Consider the following 21,014-nt stretch of genomic DNA (forward strand, 5'->3'; position numbering starts at 1 on the left):
GGCACTGGGGAGCTACAGTTCATTGAGGGAACCATGAATGCCAACATGTACTGTGACATACTGAAGCAGAGCATGATCCCCTCCCTTTGGAGACTGGGCCGCAGGGCAGTATTCCAACATGATAACGACCCCAAACACGATCACTGCCTTGCTAAAGAAGCTGAGGGTAAATGTACAAACGGCTTGCGTGCGTGGCCCCTTTAAGACTTGTTGCCTGTTACAAGGTCTCAGGTGTGAATGGGGAGCAGGTGTGTTAAATTTGGTGTTATCGCTCTAACTCTCTCATACTGGTCACTGGAAGTTCAACACTCTAATTAATCGCACATCAAATTTGGCTGAGAAATTACTCCCAAAAGATCATTTAAAGTCTTTGTTGTGTAAAGCATCAAACAGACATTACAAAAAGTAGCAAGAAATATTTTGTTTGATTCAACAAAATTTATTACACAAACTCTTCTGGACCATGAGAGTGAGTAAATGATGACTAAATTTACATTTTTGGGTGGGTGAATTATACCTTTAATTTTTTTTCTTTTAATGAAATTATATTCTAAATAATAAACTAAAACTGCCAGTAGGTGGTGGTAAATGTCTTAACGATTAAGTCATTGAGTCATTTATTCATTCATTTGATTCGATTCGTTCAAATGGTTGATTCATTCAGGAGTGAAATAAATGGTTCTTTATGAATGGTCCATTGAATCATTACTTACTTGACTTGAAGCGGATCATCATCACCATCAGATCGATCGATGTGTGACATCAAAGTACCGCAAGAGCTATAGAGAGCAGATGGCTCCTCATGCTTTTGAATCTCTCTTGTGGTACTTTGATGTCATACACCGATCAGTCTGTGCAGCGCCGCTTCAAATCCAACGCGCCTATAACCAATGGTTTAACGTGCCAAATGATTCACTCAATTCGTTCAAAACGTGCATTAAGAAATTAAATACCGCTGTGTGTTGCTCGGAGACGAACAGTTCTGCTTTGTCTTTATATTTTCGTTGGCAAAATTGAGCAAAACAGACAACATTGTGTCTAAAATAACACAATATTAACTTGTTACTTACTGAACTGTTGTATAAGATCAGGATCACATTTGCACTCGTGTGATATTGCACTTAGCTCATTGCTCGTGTGATATTGTTTAACTATATGATGTAAATATTAGACAAAAACTCAAAGAGGGGCATTTTTGCCCCATATCTTGAATTTTAGGGACAGTCTAACTAGGTTCTCTAGGCTCCATCACGCAGTGAGTTGTTGCCCTGCAATATATTTGTCATCAATTAACTGTATGAAATGTCAGATGACCCACATAGGTCTGGGGCGGGGCAAGTGCGTTAAATGAGTAAATAATTTTAACGGTTATTTTTAACCGTAATTAATTAATCTAATTAACACGTTAAATGGACAGCCCTAATATATATATACACACACACATGCATGCGCACACACATACACAGACACTCAATTAACTTTAAACCTGTGGTTTTGAAAAAAAGACAAATCCGAAACGTACATTGTTCTCTATGGCTAAGCGTCTGACGGAAGGGGTGGCCTGGGTCTTGTGACCTTTGATCTCCTGGTGCGTGTGCTCCTCTTGGGAAATGGCTGGCGTCTCCACCACATCCTCCTGAGGACCCTCCCCTGCAAGAGCCAGTGACACACTAAATAACTCAAAACAAGGTCAAGTACTTCTACAAATACTCTCAACACTCACCTTGACCTGCGTCCGTTTCAATGTCAACGAGAGGTTTGCCCACAAGGGCAATGGAATCGACATCATAGTAGAGTTTGCGAATGATTCCATCGTAACGGCTGGTGATGGTGACAGACGCTTTGTCACTCTGCACTTCACAGATGCTGTCGAACTGAGACACTTTGTCGCCTTCTTTCACATACCTGATGATGAAAGACAGATAATGGCGACCTCTCTTGGTAGATATTTGTAAGTGTCAAAAAAGAAATTAAACGTACCATTCTTTAACCGTAACTTCCATAATGCCCTCTCCGATATCTGAGAGCTTGAACTGCATAACTGGTCTTGCTGCAACTGCGATAAGCAGCATAAAGCGATTATAAATGCAGTTTACTAATTGAGAACACAGAGACGTTTATTACAAACGTTAAAACTCACCATAGCTTGTGCGAAAGAAGCGATGCTGTTGTCCAGCGATGAGGGAATATGAGTGGGGTCGGGATACAAAGCAAGCAGCCTGGAGCTTCGAGCAGCAGTGTCTGTGCAGGCGAGCAGAGACCTGAAGCACATGACACAGAACAAAAACACGATGTTTGCAACATTTAAACTCAATGGAACAGCATAATCTAAAAATACAGCATGCTAAACACACATAAAAAAGCAAAATGAAGACCAAAAGCACAAGTCTCTGAATAAAAATAATCGCTGCGTACGACCAGTTACAATTTAATGCCACGATTTACGATTTAATTCTAAAATTATATATAAAATATTAAACTTCTCCGTACATGCCAAAAAACATGAAATAATGTCTTGAAAAGGCTGCGTATAACCAGTTGCAAATGTATATATATAATAATTATTATTTATTTTATATATAAATATATGCAAATTGATTTTGTATTAAATATAAAAAATACTGCAGATTATTTCAAATTTAAATATTAATAAAATGTATACATTTACACTACTAGTGGTCTCATGCATATATTAATTATAAAGTAATATAAATAAATCATATTAATTATAATATTACATACAATAGTACATGTGAACTCGAAAGCGTTACATATGTCCGCTTACACACACACACACACACACATATATATATATATACATACATAATTTATTTAATAAATGCAAACATTTACACTAGTGTATAAAATTATAATTAGTGTTGTCAAACAAATAATTGCATCCAAAATAAATGTTTTTGTTTACATAATATATAATATTATTTATTAAATACATTTATAATATAAATAATATTAATACATAAATATATACAAGTAAATACACGTAAATATTTTCAAAATATATACCGTATGTGTGTGTATTTACATATACATAATAAATATACACAGTACTACACACATATATTATGTAAACAAACACTTTTATTTTGGATGCTACTAATATATTATTGTATTAAATAGCTACAAACATCTATCTACCTATACACGCACTCACACATATATACAGATAGATAGATAGATCACGCTAAATACTAAATTTATAAAGCTTTGTATAAGACTACAGAAAACTACATTTTTGTACATCTGAAACTACAAATATATATACTAAGCATTTTGCATATTGTATTAATGTCAACACATACCATTCATTAATTAAATTATTAATAAATTGTAGACATTTATACTAACCTCACACTATTTACACTAGACATTTACACTGGTCTCATATCTTTTTTTCGTTGTAAACAACAGTTTTATGCTTGCTTTGTAACTATTTTCTAGGTGTTTACATGTTGGCAACTGTCCACACACATCACGCAGGTCCAGTGCTTCTGCTTCAGCTGCAGGCTTTGTAATCGCTTACAAACTCTGATTTGCGCCTAAATTGACTCTAGATATCACTCGTGGACGTTAGATGTCATTGCAATTGTAAGATGCGTGTAAAATGAAAGGTGAAAACATACCAGGCGTCTCATAAACGCGAATGGAGCCCGCACAGTGATGACGGTCGCCATCTTTCTCCAGCGATTTGGTGTAACCGGAAATTACGTCACCCTCACGCCCCGCTCCACTGACCAATCGGAGAGCTTTTTGGTCAAGGGCAAATATCGCAGAGATATTTTAACAGAATATTTCTAATAAAAATAAAACCTTCGAATAGAACGAATAAATAGAGGAATTAATATAAAAAATTATATGAAATAATAAAGCAATAATATAAATATAATGATTAATTAAATACTAAATTCCTAATTGAAAAAAATAAAAAATGATAAACATCCAAATAAAGAAACAAAGGAAAAGGAAAGGAAGAAAAGATTAAAAGATTAAAATAGTTATATACAAAAGTAATACATATATTACTTCAATGTTCGTTTGGTGTCGTGTAGACCTTCTAAATGTTTATTCCATATATTTCAAATGACCCACAAAATACACCTAAGCCGTTTTAATTCTATGTATTAAAATATATATTTTCAGAACTGTTTGAATGACACATACATGTTATGACACCTCTAACATGTGTCAATAATACACTGTTAATAAACGTTTTAATAGATAATTTAACAGAATATTTCTAATAAAAAAGCTTTGAACAGAACCAATAAATAAATCAAAGAAAAAATAGGTTAAATTAATAAAAAAAAAAAAAACATTTTGATGACAAAGGGCAAATACTTCAGAGATATTTTAACAGAATATTTCTAATAAAAGGAAAAGCTTTGAATAGAACAAATAAACAGAAGAACTGATCAAATAAATTGAATAAATCAACATAAATGAGTATCAAATACATATATAAATTATTAACTACGGATAAACATTTGATAAAATAATAAAGTAATAAAATATTATATAAAATAAAAATATTTGTATGATTACTTAAATACATACATTTCTAACTAAAAAAAATGAAACAAAGGGAAAGGAAAGGAAGAAAGAACAAATATTTAAAAAGTTCAATACAAAAGCAACTAATATATGCTTAGACCTTCAATGCTGGTTTGGTTTCATGTACTAAATGTTTATTCCATATTGCCTATTTCCAACAAAATACACCTAAGCCGTTTCAGTTCTATATATTAAAAGATATTTCTTCAGGACTGTTTGAACGAAACATACACCTCTAAAATGTGTCAAAACATATCATAAAAATAGGGTTGGGTTTTTCAAAAAATATTTTGATGACAAAGTGTTGTACTGCTATCAGCTTATCCACCAGTTCTCGGTTCATTACGAATCGGACATGCTCACAAACAAAAAACATTCTCGGTTCAACGAGTCAGTTAGTTGACTCGAAATCCGCTCAGTGCTAATGGAATGAACTGAGTGGTTTAGTGAACCGGTTCACACAATTCACTGAAAAGATCCGATTCAATAGAACGATTCATCAACGAATCGGACATCGCTCTTCTGCGCATGCCCAGAGCCCATCCGCCACAGCAGTGAGACTGGCAAGAGACTAGTTGCCGGAGTGTGATCGTTTTGCCAGGAAATTCGCTCGATTCTTATTTGTGGTCAAGTCAAATCCATCTTTATTTATTTAAATCAACCCAACCGCGCACTAAGTGTGTTTCTTATTTCAGTTGCGAGGAGCAGTTTCCCTAGTGCCAGAGCTTTTGTTGAGAAGTTCGCGTTTATCGCGGCATTGTTTGTGGCCATACGCCGGTTTATATTAACTTTAGTACAGTGTGAAAGTCGCGCGAGGTCTCTTTATCCCCCCCCCCACGCGCGCGCTTTGATACATCGTAACAATTTCTCGCTTTTCGCGAAAATGGCCGCAACTACGTTTGAAATGGACGGAAGTGTAATGGAAGGGGTGAGTTTTCATTTTCGAGCCTTATTTATTTAATATTGAAGTATTCATATTTAACATATCAGAATGGCATCACCAGAAATAAATGGAGTAGTTGTCGGTAATTATTAAAACAACAATTTTGGATGTTTGTCTTTAAAGGGAGGACAGATTTTAAGGGTGTCTGCGGCGCTGAGTTGCATCCAAGGGGCGGCAATCAAAATAAATAAAATCCGAGCCGGTAGAAGCACACCGGGTTTGAGGTAATGAAGAATTTGTTTTAAACGCATTATACATTCATTTCCGAGGCTTTATGTACATTTAAATGGTTATTTTTTATATGTGGAACATCCTCCATTGCCCCCCCTCCTTCCTATTCAACTGTGAACCATGAAACAAAGCAAAGTTGGTTTTTGGAGTCTAGTTATTCAGGCATTATACATTCATTTCCGAGGCTTTATGTACATTTAAATGGTTATTTTTTATATGTGGAACATTCTCCATTGCCCCCCCCCTCCTTCCTATTCAACTGTGAACCATGAAACAAAGCAAAGTTGGTTTTTGGAGTCTAGTTTTTCAATTTACACTTCACTTTTGGTGTCAAGCATACAGATATACGACTATATATTAAGTAAAGCTGTTTTAAGCAATTGTTTATCCCACAGAAATGCTGTTAAATACTTTTACCATGAATTTTTTAATGGGCCCTTTGTTAGTTGGCACTGAAGCACATGGCTACTTTCCATGTTATCCTTCACTTTTATCCCTTTAAAAGGTCTGGATTTTTATCGAAGCTCTTTAGTAACCCATTTTTCTTGTTGTTGTGCAAATGTATTGCTGTTTTAAATTTAAACATAAAGATGCGGCCTACATAAAAAAGTTCTTAACTCAATCTAGTCTAATTTCCTGTCGATAAATGGAGCAGATCTGATTCTTTCGGTCGAAACGAGATGATTTCGAACTGCATGCACTTAGTTTTCTCTTCAATTGTTATCCTGTTCAACGTCACCAGGCCACAGCATCTGTCAGGTCTCGAGCTGGTGAGGGACATGTGCAACGGCAATCTGGAAGGAGCCACAGTGGGATCCACGGAAATTACGCTTACTCCTGGGAAAATCAAGGGGGGGAATCACATCGCAGACACTCAGACGGCCGGGTAAGTATCGTTTTTAGTCATTTACGTTGCCTTGTTTGTTCCAAACTGTGAAATTAGTTTCACAGCATGATGAAGCACTTTTGGCTCTAAGTGTACTTGTGTTGTCTGGGCTGTAGAAGCGTGGGACTGCTGATGCAGATCTCACTGCCGTGTGCCCTGTTCGCTCAGGGTCCGTCAGAGCTGTGCCTGAAGGGAGGAACCAATGCTGAGATGGCACCCCAGATCGACTACACGCTGAAGGTATGTGTAGACATATGTTTGGACCGGGTTGAGTCATCAGCTGGACATCCTAATAATTCTGCCGTTCAAATCTCTTTTAGGTCTTCAAACCAATCGCGGAGAGATTCGGAGTTCAGTTTGACTGCGATTTGAAAATGAGGTATTTATGCGCAACTTTGGTTCAGATGTGATTGTAATCATTAAAAGTAAAAGCTAAACCATTTTCAAAATATTTTTTTCGTCGTAAACAGAGGTTACTATCCTAAGGGAGGTGGTGAGCTGGTGCTCAAGGTGAACCCTGTGAAAGAACTGAGTCCCATCAACCTGACCGAAAGAGGAAATATCACCAAGATCTACGGCAGGGCCTTCGTGGCTGGAGTGCTGCCCTTTAAGGTATAAGATTGGTAACTTTTTTTAAATTTTGATTAGCTACACAGTTAACTATACAGTTTTTTGTTTCTAAATGGCCATGGGAAAAAATTCTCCCACAATGTTTAAAATAAACGGCTTTAGTACGTAGACTTGAAACGACAACAACATACTTAATTTTTTATGACTTCGCCACATCATTTTTCTTTTTCATAAGTAGCATTGGGGCAAAAAACTCGTAAGACACAATGCTTACTCACCAAGATCTACGGCAGGGCCTTCGTGGCTGGAGTGCTGCCCTTTAAGGTATAAGATTGGTAACTTTTTTAAAATTTTGATTAGCTACACAGTTAACTATACAGTTTTTTGTTTCTAAATGGCCATGGGAAAAAATTCTCCCACAATGTTTAAAATAAATGGCTTATTAAGTAGACTTGAAACGACAACAACATACTTAATTTTTTATGACTTCGCCACATCATTTTTCTTTTTCATAAGTAGCATTGGGGCAAAAAACTCGTAAGACACAATGCTTACTTTTCCCCTTTTTTTTTTTACTTCACTACACTATTTACATTTCAATTTTTTCAACTAGTCTTGAAAAAAAAAAAAAAGCTCAAACAACAACAAATTTTTGGCTCCAGTGCATTTTTGATTTTTGATTATTTTTTTCCCCCCCCCGTGGGAATTTCCCCCTTGGTTTTTTTTTTTTGTAATGCTCCTAAACAAAACGTTTTTTTTTTTGCATGATTTTTGGTGGGGAGAAAAAAAATCTCCTAAACCACAGCTTTCATTTTTGTAAATTCAGTAAATAGTTTACGTTTCTTTTTCCATAACTAGCCTTTGGGGGGAAAAAAGCTCTTAAACCACAACACGTTTTTTTCTTTTTCTTCGCTACATAATTAGTGTTTATTTATTTATTCGTGAATAGTGTTGGATAAAAAGCACCTTAACCACAACATTTTTTTGATTTTGTGTTTTACTTGCGTTTGTTACATAATTTACGTTCGTAGCCTTAAATGCTCTTAAATCACAACATGCCTTGTTTTTGTTAATTCACTGCATAATTTACGTTTGTTTCTCGTAACTAGCCTTGGTGATAAAAGCTATATTAACCAAAACATGCTTTAATTTGATATACTTATTGAGATAATTTACATTTCTTTCAACACTATCTAGTCCAGAAGTGGCCTTGAGAAAGCAGAGTAAATCACAACATGCTTTGTTTTTAGGCTTTAATCAGCATTGTTTGGAAATAGTGGCATTGATGTTTATAAAATCACCATTTGCTTTGCTACTGCTCTTAACTTCCCTATAAACTTCGGTCTAATTGTTCTTGATGTTCAGTTGGCGAAGGACATGTCTACAGCGGCGGTCCGCACTATCAGAAAAGAAGTTAAGGATCTGTACATCAACATTCAGTCTTTGCAGGAGAAGGACAAGGCCTGCGGCAATGGCAACGGGATCATGTGAGTGCATCCGATCTCAAACCATCCGCCACAGTTGGTTTGTGATTCCGTTTTTACTAACGTATGTATATTTGGTGTCTCCTGGCAGAATAATTGCAGAATCATCCTCCGGCTGCATATTTGCAGGATCATCTCTTGGCAAAAAAGGTAAGGCTTGTCTGGCTGCCCAGTCCTGAAGAATGAATTCAGTGTCATAGTTTTGGCACTAGAGGGCGGTACGTCACAATGAAAAGCCTGTTCATGTGTGCTTTGACTCTTTGGCTCTATTTTTGTCTTGTGTTCAGGTGTATATGCTGACAAAGTTGGCATCGAGGCTGCAGAAATGTTGCTAAGAAACATCAGGCATAATGGTTGCGTGGACGACTTCTTGCAAGACCAGGTCAGGCACACAAATGCTTGACTGTTTCAGTGCAATATAATAAATACGTGTTTTTCTGGAGAGTAATTATACGTTTTATTTGACTTTTTTTCCCGTAAGTAGCATTGGGGGGAAAATCTATAACCAAAATGTTCTTTTGTTTTCTTTCTTTCTTTCTTAAAATTTGTATTACTTTTTTAAAAATACATTTCGCTGGGCTAAAAACTCAATAGTTAAAATTGCTTATTTCTCTGGATTTAAACATTCTTCGAAACATTTGTGATAATATAAGTACACAAGTCAGCAAAATATATAACACTGTTCTAGTGGTTTTTGGATATTTTAATAAAAAAATCTTTCATATTGTGCCTTTAACTCGTTTTGGTATTTTTACAGGCAAAATTTGTTATACGCAAATCAGAGGATGAGCACGCTAACAACGATACCTACATTATCGAGTGCCAAGGAGTGGGTGCCACCAATCCTAACTTGTGAACGCATGGATTCGTCGTCCCCAGCTGAGATGAGGAGGACTTGTAGCAGAGACACACTACTACTACTACTGTAACTGACCGGATGACACAAAGATAACTTTATTATCTTTATGTTCTTCGCGATTAACGATTAGTTTTTTTGCGCTGACCACAGAGTCTGTCCATATTTGCCCCCTGTTGTGTCCCCTTCAGAAACTTTCGTTGTTACTCAGGGTATTGCCTTACAATGTAATGAAACGGACACTTTGAACTCTTCACGCAATATTCGCAGAATCCTTACCGTTTTCGGGCAAATTCGCTTTCCGCACGCTAACACAAGCCTTAAAGTTTCATTAAACCCTTTCCGATACTGTTAACGATAACAATAGCTTAACCAATTTGCATGGACGTAGTAAAATACATGTATGTCACTGGTAAATTAGTGCACTGTGTGTACGAGGAAAACATTTTTCATCCAAGTTTATGGTTCCTTGTAGTTGCTTTTTGTTTTTTTGTATTTGTTATTTAAGTCGTTTCTACATTGTTTCCGAAATTTCATTGCCATCTTATTTTATTTTCATTGACGTTCTTTGCTAATTTAGTCTTTTTGACTATGAAAGTGATTCATATTCGGTCATTATTTCTAATTGTTATTTATAAGATGGAATTTCAGATTTTTTTTGCGGGGTTTTTTTGTGGCTACTTTAGATGACCATGTTCTTTTGTTATTTGCATTAAAAAAAATTGTGGAGAAAAAATACAATAAAATAAGAGATAGGCATACAATATTTCAATATTCCGTGTTTTTTTTCCATATAATTGGATGATTTATCTGTATTTAACGTGACAAAAACGAATATTGTTGTTTACTCACCCTCAAGCTGTTCCAAACCTGTGTGAGCTTGTTTCTTCTGTTGAACACAAAAGAAGATATTTTGAAGAATGATGTGCAACGAACAGTTGACGGTAGCCATTGACTTCAATTGAATGGAAAAAATACTATGGAAGTCAATGGCTACCGTCAACTGTTTGGTTACTCATACGGGTTTGGAACAACTTGACAATTTTTTTGGGGGTGAACTATCCCTCTTTTAAAATCAAACCATCCCAGGCTGTTATAATGTAATTCAGGCCTTTCGCATTTATTTGTCCATCTTAAAGACTCTTATGGGCATTTAAAGCTGTTTTATGTGTCTTACACCCATATAAGGGGCTACTAAATGACGTACCTAAGTGAAAGCACTTGTCTGGCTTACAATGCAAGTCTTCACATTTAGCTCACCCTAGAGACGGCCTACAAGTGTTAGCTGTTGCCGGTCCAACTGGAGGGTCTTCCCTCAGCTCTTTTGTGCTCCACAATTACTGCCGGCAGATGCCAGGACAATAGAGGGAGTAGAAGAGAATAAGGGAAGCCATGTGATGATACGAGAATATGCATAGAGTCCTTGGGTCTGGAAAGGGCACATCTACATTGTTAAAAGGAGAAGGCTCCCCTCAGGGGGGTGAGGGGTGTGGCTTCTGAAGTGCATTCAGTGGGCTGTCAGTCTGATCTTTGGCTGTCCGGTGCATCTGTTGCTGTGGGGAGTAATTAAACACTGGCAAAGCTCAAAAGAAAATCTCTGCATATCGTCTGGATGATCAAACTAATAAATGAATTTTAACACTAGGAGTTTTAAATGAATTCCTTCTATATAATGAAATCATTTTATATTTAAATGAATATATTTATGTATGTATTTTAATTATAATGTTAAAATTGAGATTTACTTGTTTTGTTTTAATTAATAAAAAGTTAAAATTGAGATTTTATTGGTTAAAACATTTTTAAAAAGCTGCTGATACAAGTGAGTATATAAGAAAAACTTTGCTTATGATCTGGAAAATCAAACAAACAAACAGTTAACAATGAATTTTATATATTTACATAGTATTTTATAGATAATTTTTACGTTAACTTTATTATTGGGTTTTTAAGAATAATTGTAAAATTATTGATTTTTAATCAATTGGATATTTTAATTTAAACTGGAATTGTTAAAAAAAAAACTGTAAAGTGAATAATTACGGTTTATAGTGACGAAACATATCACTATATCTTTACACAGGGTATTATTAAAATCAATCAACCAAACACTGGCATTATTAAAATTAAGGTTTATAAATGATCAATGTGGTTATAAAAATTTTATTAATTCATGAATTTTAAATAATCTATTTGTTAATTTTATAAGTGGGATTTCGATATACATTTTTAACTTTGGATTTGTTTTAAAATTGTAAAAAATAATAAAGTAAAATGAATAATAAATGTAAAATGTAATTATTAAAATGTAATACTGTATGTGTGTGTGTGTATGTGTATACAAATATATGTACTTTTGTTATATAAATATTTTATGTTAGAACAATAAATTAATAAATTATTTAATTGGTTTATACATTTTAGAATCTAACTTTAATATTTTGAGATTAATATTAAAATTAGATTTTTGTTATTTGTTACAAATTAATTAAAAAAAAATTAAGTGTTTATTAATTGTTTAAAATCACAATAAGTTACTGATCTCAATCTGCCTGGCAATGCCTTAAATGTAAAATGTAATTATTAAAATGTAATACTGTATGTGTGTGTGTGTGTATGTGTATACAAATATATGTACTTTTGTTATATAAATATTTTATGTTAGAACAATAAATTAATAAATTATTTAATTGGTTTATACATTTTAGAATCTAACTTTAATATTTTGAGATTAATATTAAAATTAGATTTTTGTTATTTGTTACAAATTAATAAAAAAAAAATTAAGTGTTTATTAATTGTTTAAAATCACAATAAGTTACTGATCTCAATCTGCCTTGCAATGCCTTAGAAAGGTTGCTGTGTAAAAAGGCTTACAGCCTTGGCATATGGGTTTGTACATGAATCATGCTGTGATGACTGCTATGGCCAGAGCTGACTGAACATAAAGTACATCAAGTTTTATGATTTTGCAGTTTGGTGCATAAATATGACATCATAGATAACAACACATTTCTGTGTTACCTACTTTGATATGCAGCATAAAGATTAATGCTAGGCAATAATACACCTGTAATGTTCAATGGACCACCACTTACATCATCATTTGTTTTTATATTAAACTCTGACAGTGTTTTTAATAACCGTACGCACTTCGCCCCACATTAGATTAGATATGGTGACAGGACGGATAACACAAGCACACTGGATTTGCCAAAGCATGAAACTCCATGGTGATAAATCTATTTCAAACATTGGAGTATATTATTGGGAGTGTTTCAGTCTACGCACATTAGATTTTTTGTTATAACATATAAATTAAATACTTTTTGTCCAAAGTTTGAAAGGGTCTATTTAAGCAAAGTCTTTGAGTACATTTTTGTAATTTAATGTAATATATACATATATACTGTGTATATATATATATATATATAGTGAAGTACATATAAGAAAACATATTTTAAGAAAAGCTTTGTATATACAAAATGGGATCATCAAAATAATTCATTTTATAGATTTAAATCTATATTCTAGCTATCTATTTAGGTGAGTGATTTTTGAAGGGTGTAAGGCAGAAGCAGATACCTGTATTTCTACATCACTTCCCGCCTTACTAACAATGAAACTACCCTTCTCCCCTTATCAGTATACCTCAAACCCAGTCGTAAGTTCAACACTTAAAATATGGTCTCAGTTTAGACAAACGTACAAACTTAAGGACTTCTCCATGTTAAGCCCTCTCAGTAATAACCCTCTATTTCCCGCTGGTAAAATAGACTACACATATGTACAATGGCAGAGTATTGGATTGGCTAAATGCAGTGATTTTTACATTGACAACACTTTCGCTAGTTTCAATGACCCTCTACAGAAATTTCAGCTGGCACATTCGAACCTGTATTTTCAAGTCCGACATTTTATTCAATCTCAAAATTCCACCTTTCCTAACCTACCCCCTACCTCACTGATGGATCAAATTTTACAGATTCCTGTAACCCCCAAAGGTCAAATTTCTGCATTATACAATGTGGTTGTGTCTGCAAGTAATACTTCAATTGAAATTAAAGAAAAGTGGACCAAAGATATAGACTATGTAATGATTGATGAAATATGGGATGATGCTCTAAAAAGAGTAAATGGATCAACCACCTGTGCACGCCTTAGTCTTATACAATTTAAGATACTTCACCATACATATTACACTAAATCTAGACTTTCAAAAATGTATCTAAACGTTGATGACAGATGTGATCGATGTAAAAGGGATAAAGCTGATCTAATTCATATGTTTTGGTCCTGCCAAAAGCTGAAAAACTATTGGACATTTATATTTAAAATACTAAATGAAGCCTTTAACTTGAATACAACACCCTGTGTTGAAATGGCTATCTTTGGAGTGCCAGAACATGGAATACCTCTGACTAACAATATGGAAAATGTTTTTGCTTTTGCTTCATTATTAGCAAGAAGGAGAATACTGTTGGAATGGAAATCAAAAAATCCACCAAAAACTTCAATGTGGATTTGTGATTTGATATTATATTTAAAACTAGAAAGAATAAAATATGTAAAAAGGGGATCCATTCAAAAATTGTATAACATTTGGAAACCTATGATTACATATTTTGAAAAGATGAAGACCCTACCTTCTAACTAATTAATAGGACTAAAGTTTTAGAAAGGCCATCTGACTTTAAAATACTTGGTTATGTCATGCTTGCTTATATATCTACACAGAAAGACCATTTGAGTGATTTTATATATATATAGTTTTTTTTTGTGAACACTTATTTACTTTTGTTAACAAAATTTACTTTGATATCTGCTGATAACAAAGTATTGAACTGTATCTTGCTATTTTGTATAGTAAGCACTAACTTTATTCATATAATTATTTGGTTGTTTGGTTATTCATCTATTATTTTTCTACTTTGTTAATTCAGGGTTGTGGAACGGGGTGGGGAAAGAAAAGACATAATTATGTAATTGTTTGACTTTTTTTTGTTTAAACATGTTTGAAAAATTAATAAAGTACAAAAAAAAAAAAACTAAATAAAATTGAGATGTTGGCTTGCCAACTAGCTAAAATGCAATATTTTGTATTTATTTATCTATTTATTTATTTTTTCAGTTGATGTATTTTATTTAAATAAAATTGTTTTATATATATACACACATGGTCAGAATTATTGGCACCCTTGGTAAATATGATCAAAGGCGGCTGTGAAAATAAATCCGCATTAATAATTGATCTTTTATTTAAAAAAATTCACAAAAATCTAACCTTTCATTGGAGAATAAGAATTTAAAATGGGGGAAAATATCATTATGAAATAAATGTTTTTCTCAAATACACGTTGGACACAATTATTGGTACCCCTAGAAATTCTTATGAGTAAAATATATCTGAAATATATTCCCATTCATATTCACAATTTTGAACATACCAGGGTGATTATGAACATGAAATTATCCAGCCATGGCTTCCTGTTTCACAGAAATATAAATAAGAGGGATAACAAAGGCCAAATTCCCTTAATCATCCATCACAATGAGAAAAACCAAAGAATATATTTCTGATGTGCAGTAAAAGATAATTGAGCTTCACAAATTAGAAAGTGACTTTAAGAAAAGAGCTAGAGCAGTGAAAATTCCCATTTCCACCATCAGGGCAATAATTAAGAATTTCCAATCAACAGAAAATGTTACAAATCTGCCTGGAAGAGGACGTGTGTCTATATTGTCCTAATGCACGGTGAGGAGGAGAGTTTGAGTGGCTAAAGACTCTCCAAGGACCACAGCTGGAGAATTGCAGAAAATAGTTGAGTCTCAGGGACAGAAAACCTTAAAAAAAAAAAAAAATCAAACAGCACTTACACTACATGTTGGGTGGCTGAATGGGACTGGCTTCTATGGTCAGGTGTAACTAAAAAATGTGCTTTTTAGCAACAAACACTCAAGATGGGTTTGGTGCAAGTACCCCATGTGTACAATGACTGCTGTATTTTTAATGTTGTGGGCCTATATTTCTGCTGGAGGTCCTGGACATCTTGTTTAGATTCATGGCATCTTTGATTCTATCAAATACCAACAGATAAAAAATCAAAAAGTGACTGACTCTGTTAGAAATCTTATAATGGGCCATGTTTGGATCTTCCAACCGGACAATAATCCAAAAACAAACCTTAAAACCAACACAAAAATGGGTCACTGAGCACAAAACCAAGCTTCTGCTATGGCCATTCCAGTTCCCTGAGCTGAACCCTATAGAAAATGAGTGTGGTGAACTGAAGAGGAGAAGTATCGTCATGGAGCTGGGAATCTGAAGGGTCTGGAGAGATTCTGGATGAAGGAATTGTCTCTGATCTCTTGTCAGGCGCTCTCTAACCTCATCAGGCATTATAGAAGAAAACTCCTATACTATTTCGGCAAATGGAGGTTTCAAAAAGTATTGAATAAAAAGGGTACCATTAATTGTGTCCAATGTGTATTAGAGAAAAACATTTATTTCATAATATTTCCCCCCATTTTAAATTCTTATTCTCCAATGAAAGGTTAGATTTTTGTGAATTTTTAAAATAAAAGATCAAAAGGATTAATGCAGATTAATTTTCACAGCCTTCTTTGATCATATTTACCAATTCTGACCACATGTATATATATATATTAGTAGGTTTTTTTTTTTTTTAAACCAGTGAACAGTGACCTTTTTTGGAGGGCTTTTAAAGACTCTGTTGTGTTATCATGGTGTAAGGACATGACATTTCTAAACCCCCAACTTACACTAAGTGGTCTGCATGACCTCGCTCACCTCTTGTCAGCCGTGTCAATAGCTGACCTCAAAACACACAGTGAAAACACTCATTTTCACTAGCACTCGTGAAACCTGTAACTTACTTTTCCATGATGTCAGTGCAGCATCTGCCTGTACAGAACCAAAACAATAGCTAGCATGCTCTAAAAAGCATAGATACACTATATGTGACACGATGACAACCTGGAACCATATCCGGAGGAAGAAACGTCACAATAGTGCACTCTGTTCGGAAAAGTAACGCAAGGAACCTTGAAAGTCACACCTTGCCAGGACTGTAACACGAGCGGCAAGTGAGGAAACCTGAGAGGGCCGAGTGAACCGGATCCTCCCCATTCTGTTCCACTGGCACACTCTGTCCCCGCAGACCACCGCACATTTTGGTCTAGGGTCCGTTCCAGAGGGTCCCACCAAAACCGGCTCTGCTAAACCTCCATGAAGGCATGTCAGACGCTGTATCCTGGAGATCCCAGGAGAATAGCGAATGGAGCCAATCAGCCACAGCGGTCCACAAGGTCTGGATCTCCTTAGTAGGAGGTAAGATGGATTTTGCTTGAAACTGAATGTTGTTTATATGACTTGAAAGTTGCATGTGACAGTAGTCCTGCACAGTTCGTCTGAAAATGATAGCACAGGATGCACTGATGTCTCCAATAGTACACATATATATATGTATATATGTGTGTGTGTGTGTGTGTGTGTGTGTGTGTGTATATATATATATATATACAGAGAGAGAGAGATAGTCCACCCAAAAAGTTTAGTTTATTTACTTAAAAATATAAATAATAATAATTTATTTGCTTTGAAAAATATTTACTATTTAGATTTTCTAATGAATAAAAATATGTAAAATTAATAAATAGTTACTAATTTTAAATGCTATTAATTATTAAAAATACAAGAAACTACTGGCAAAAAATAAGAAAATCTTTGCATATGGTCTGGATGATGATTAAACAAAAAATACAAAACATTTTGTTTTAATAAATGAATTTTATATATATTTACTTACATACACATTCATTTATTTGTTATTGTTAAATATTCAATAAAAAATGGATAATTTATAAAAAGGACATTTTTATTGACAAAATATTTGAATTGACACATAAATAGTAATTAACTGTAACAAATATAATTATTTGTAAATTATTGAAATTAAAATAATTATTTAAAAAATATTGTATTATTAAAAAATACAAGACGCCACTGGCAAAAATAACTGTATATAATGAAATCTCTGATCAAACAAACAAAAACTATGATTATTAAAAAATGTATTCATTTTACATATTTATTTATTTTTATCAATTTCGTGGGCTTTTGATATTACTGTTAAAGTTTAGATTTTTTTGTAATTGTTAAATAATTACTATTTTATAATTTTATGAAATTCAAAACAAAACAAATACAATTATTACATATACAGATATTTTGAAGAACCTTTTTCTCCATACAATGAAGTTCAGTGAATACCAAAATAAATGGACCCCACTGACTTTCAAAATATCTTCTTTTGTGTTTCACAAATGAAAGAAAGGATGTTTGGAACAACGTGAGGATGAATAAATCATAACACAATTTTATTTCTTTTCTTTTTTGGTTGCAACCAACACCACCCTCCTGTAAGGCTCTGCTAATGTAATGATATCAAAAAGAATCACAAGCTAGTTCTTCTAGCCAAGGGGCAGCAGGTTCACTATGTTGTTTACTCATTTGCAGATTATTCAAATCCAATGAGCAATGCACCAAAGCATCGTGGTTTGCTTTGTTTGCTGCCTAAAAACAATACAGAAAGATCAGTCTGAGCTGTCATGAATGGACCTACATTACTAATCTGCTTCATGACGTCCATCTGCTCACGCTGAAGTATTTAGAAGCTGCGGTGACCACGGCGTGACCAGCTTCATACATGATCTCTCCAGCTGCTGCTGTGAATGGCCCCAATAAACAGTCTGCCGCCAGCGATGTTTGAGCTCAGTGTTACAGACTGTCTGACGACTCGTGTTTGGCTTCACAGATGATACTGTGTGCAATTAAAACAAAGACATGTCTGAAAAACAGATAGACAGACAGATAGATAGATAGACTGATAGATGGACTGATGAACGACAGATAGATAGATAGATAGATAGATAGATAGATAGATAGATAGATAGACAGATAGATAGATAGATAGATAGATAGATAGATAGATAGATAGATAGATAGATAGATAGATGGACTGATAGATAGATAGATAGATGGACTGATTGATAGATAGATATAGATACACAGACGGATAGATAGATGGATAGATACACAGACGATAGATAGATAGATAGATAGATGGACTGATAGATAGATAGACAGACGGATTGATAGATAGATAGATAGATAGACAGACGGATTGATAGATAGATAGATAGATAGATAGATAGATAGATAGATAGATAGATAGATAGATAGATAGATGATGGATGATGGATGGAAAGAATGACAGACAACAATTTGTCCTAATATTCAGTATAATAATTTCCCTTTTTATTCAATAATGTACATAGCAAAACATAGCAATATTCTATTTATCTGTATCTAAATACACTAAAAAGTCAAGTAGGGCATTGAGTAAAACAAATAGGTTGATGGAGGTTCGCAGGTTGATGTTTCTCTCATAGTGAAACAACTTCTCGTCCTCTGATTGGTCGAGTGAGAGTTAACCCGAGTAACATCCTTCCGTGCCGCTGATTGGACATCTCCGGACCACGTGACGTCCCTTTAAGCTCTTTCTTGACTGTCCGCGACCATGACCAGGGAAAGATTTCCACCTAATGACCACTGACCAGGGCAGAGTTACCATGCAAAGGCTCGCGACTCGTATCTGCTCGGTTTAAAGCGAAAACGGATTTATAATACGACGAATGGCGGTTTGACTGCGCACGCGAGAGAGAAAACCACTCACTCGAGCACTTTTACGCGGGACGTCGATATAACGCACCTTGAGTTGTTTTAACAGCTCGGGAAGTTGCAGCTTTTTCTTAACCTTTTACGCGTGGAAGAATGCCACAAGATTCAAGTGCCTTGCTTACACATTTCATTACGCTTTTCTGTTCTTGAACTTCTCGGAATATTTGCGCCATCAGCTCAGAGAGCAGTTGCATCCGTTGAGAGGAAACGGATTTGAACCCAGCAGTAACGTTAACCCGAGTTTGTTCCTCTTTTACAAATAGCTGCGCCTCCGTCGATGACTCTCGACAACTTGAAACACTCCGCGACACTCACACCTTTGTTTAAAATGGCTGACGATAATGATTTAATAGGTGCCACGGAGTTTGTTAAAGGTGAGTTGACGTTGCTGAGGAGCTTCTGTTTGGCTAACTTTGATTCGTTGTGTTAACGTTACCTCAGCCTGAGACGCAAGTTACTTGCTTCAGCCATCAGATAACAATTTGTCCTAATATTCAGTATAATAATTTCCCTTTTTATTCAATAATGTACATAGCAAAACATAGCAATATTCTATTTATCTGTATCTAAATACACTAAAAAGTCAAGTAGGGCATTGAGTAAAACAAGCAGGTTGATGGAGGTTCGCAGGTTGATGTTTCTCTCATAGTGAAACAACTTCTCGTCCTCTGATTGGTTGAGTGAGAGTTAACCCGAGTAACATCCTTCCGTGCCGCTGATTGGACATCTCCGGACCACGTGACGTCCCTTTAAGCTCTTTCTTGACTGTCCGCGACCATGACCAGGGAAAGATTTCCACCTAATGACCACTGACCAGGGCAGAGTTACCATGCAAAGGCTCGCGACTCGTATCTGCTCGGTTTAAAGCGAAAACGGATTTATAATACGACGAATGGCGGTTTGACTGCGCACGCGAGAGAGAAAACCACTCACTCGAGCACTTTTACGCGGGACGTCGATATAACGCACCTTGAGTTGTTTTAACAGCTCGGGAAGTTGCAGCTTTTTCTTAACCTTTTACGCGTGGAAGAATGCCACAAGATTCAAGTGCCTTGCTTACACATTTCATTACGCTTTTCTGTTCTTGAACTTCTCGGAATATTTGCGCCATCAGCTCAGAGAGCAGTTGCATCCGTTGAGAGGAAACGGATTTGAACCCAGCAGTAACGTTAACCCGAGTTTGTTCCTCTTTTACAAATAGCTGCGCCTCCGTCGATGACTCTCGACAACTTGAAACACTCCGCGACACTCACACCTTTGTTTAAAATGGCTGACGATAATGATTTAATAGGTGCCACGGAGTTTGTTAAAGGTGAGTTGACGTTGCTGAGGAGCTTCTGTTTGGCTAACTTTGATTCGTTGTGTTAACGTTACCTCAGCCTGAGACGCAAGTTACTTGCTTCAGCCATCAGATACCTGCACCAACTTTTGCAGTGTGTTATTGAATCTTTTCTCGTGTGATTAAACTTGAAGCAAGTTATTTATTAAAATGTAATTTTAGTTTGATTTATTGTTATTTTATTAAAAACATTTAATTTATCATTTGCATGAAAAATGGAAAAAAATTAATAATAATAATATCTTTTATTATTTGTATATAATAACGGGTCCACGGGTAATGCATCAACCCTGCTACCATGATAACGGGCTTTTATTAAAATCTCTTTATAAAATGATGTGCAAACAGTGGCATAAAGTCATCACCTCTTTGA

The 21,014-nt window shown here is 34.9% G+C and overlaps 3 protein-coding genes across 3 annotated transcripts in view; 2 read left to right on the forward strand and 1 right to left on the reverse strand.

Moving 5' to 3' along the window:
* dbt (dihydrolipoamide branched chain transacylase E2) overlaps window positions 1–3,753 on the reverse strand; it is a 10,304-nt gene extending 6,551 nt beyond the window's left edge. Inside the window, exons 1-5 of the mRNA XM_016282257.1 lie at window positions 3,642–3,753; window positions 2,141–2,261; window positions 1,981–2,056; window positions 1,724–1,905; window positions 1,523–1,650 (exon numbers count right to left, since the gene is read on the reverse strand). Of these exons, the coding sequence (XP_016137743.1) occupies window positions 1,523–1,650; window positions 1,724–1,905; window positions 1,981–2,056; window positions 2,141–2,261; window positions 3,642–3,692 (558 nt within the window). The 5' untranslated portion in view covers window positions 3,693–3,753. The remainder of the gene's footprint in view (window positions 1–1,522; window positions 1,651–1,723; window positions 1,906–1,980; window positions 2,057–2,140; window positions 2,262–3,641) is intronic.
* A 1,354-nt stretch (window positions 3,754–5,107) lies between these two features.
* On the forward strand, window positions 5,108–9,101 carry LOC107592745 (RNA 3'-terminal phosphate cyclase-like). The gene is made up of 9 exons (XM_016282297.1): window positions 5,108–5,497; window positions 5,636–5,736; window positions 6,486–6,629; window positions 6,746–6,869; window positions 6,950–7,008; window positions 7,100–7,241; window positions 8,565–8,686; window positions 8,775–8,833; window positions 8,971–9,101. Exons 1-9 carry the CDS (start codon window positions 5,453–5,455, stop codon window positions 9,084–9,086), a joined length of 912 nt encoding a protein of 303 aa, XP_016137783.1. The 5' UTR covers window positions 5,108–5,452; the 3' UTR covers window positions 9,087–9,101.
* A 7,695-nt stretch (window positions 9,102–16,796) lies between these two features.
* Window positions 16,797–21,014, forward strand: part of LOC107592738 (dual specificity protein phosphatase CDC14A-like) — a 45,883-nt gene continuing 41,665 nt past the window's right edge. The window contains exons 1-3 of the mRNA XM_016282291.1: window positions 16,797–16,890; window positions 19,566–19,676; window positions 20,504–20,614. Coding sequence (XP_016137777.1) covers window positions 16,797–16,890; window positions 19,566–19,676; window positions 20,504–20,614 — 316 coding nt within the window. The remainder of the gene's footprint in view (window positions 16,891–19,565; window positions 19,677–20,503; window positions 20,615–21,014) is intronic.

Source organism: Sinocyclocheilus grahami, unplaced genomic scaffold, assembly GCF_001515645.1.
Source record: "Sinocyclocheilus grahami isolate Dianchi unplaced genomic scaffold, SAMN03320097.WGS_v1.1 scaffold157.1, whole genome shotgun sequence".
NCBI classification, from domain to species: Eukaryota; Metazoa; Chordata; class Actinopteri; order Cypriniformes; family Cyprinidae; genus Sinocyclocheilus; species Sinocyclocheilus grahami.

Coding starts and splice junctions, on each gene's coding strand:
- LOC107592745 (XM_016282297.1), top strand. CDS start 5,453: ATGGCCGCAACTACGTTTGAAATGGACGGAAGTGTAATGGAAGGG. Junction 7,242..8,564: donor CTGGAGTGCTGCCCTTTAAG/GTATAAGATTGG, acceptor CTTGATGTTCAG/TTGGCGAAGGACATGTCTAC. Junction 8,834..8,970: donor ATCATCTCTTGGCAAAAAAG/GTAAGGCTTGTC, acceptor TCTTGTGTTCAG/GTGTATATGCTGACAAAGTT.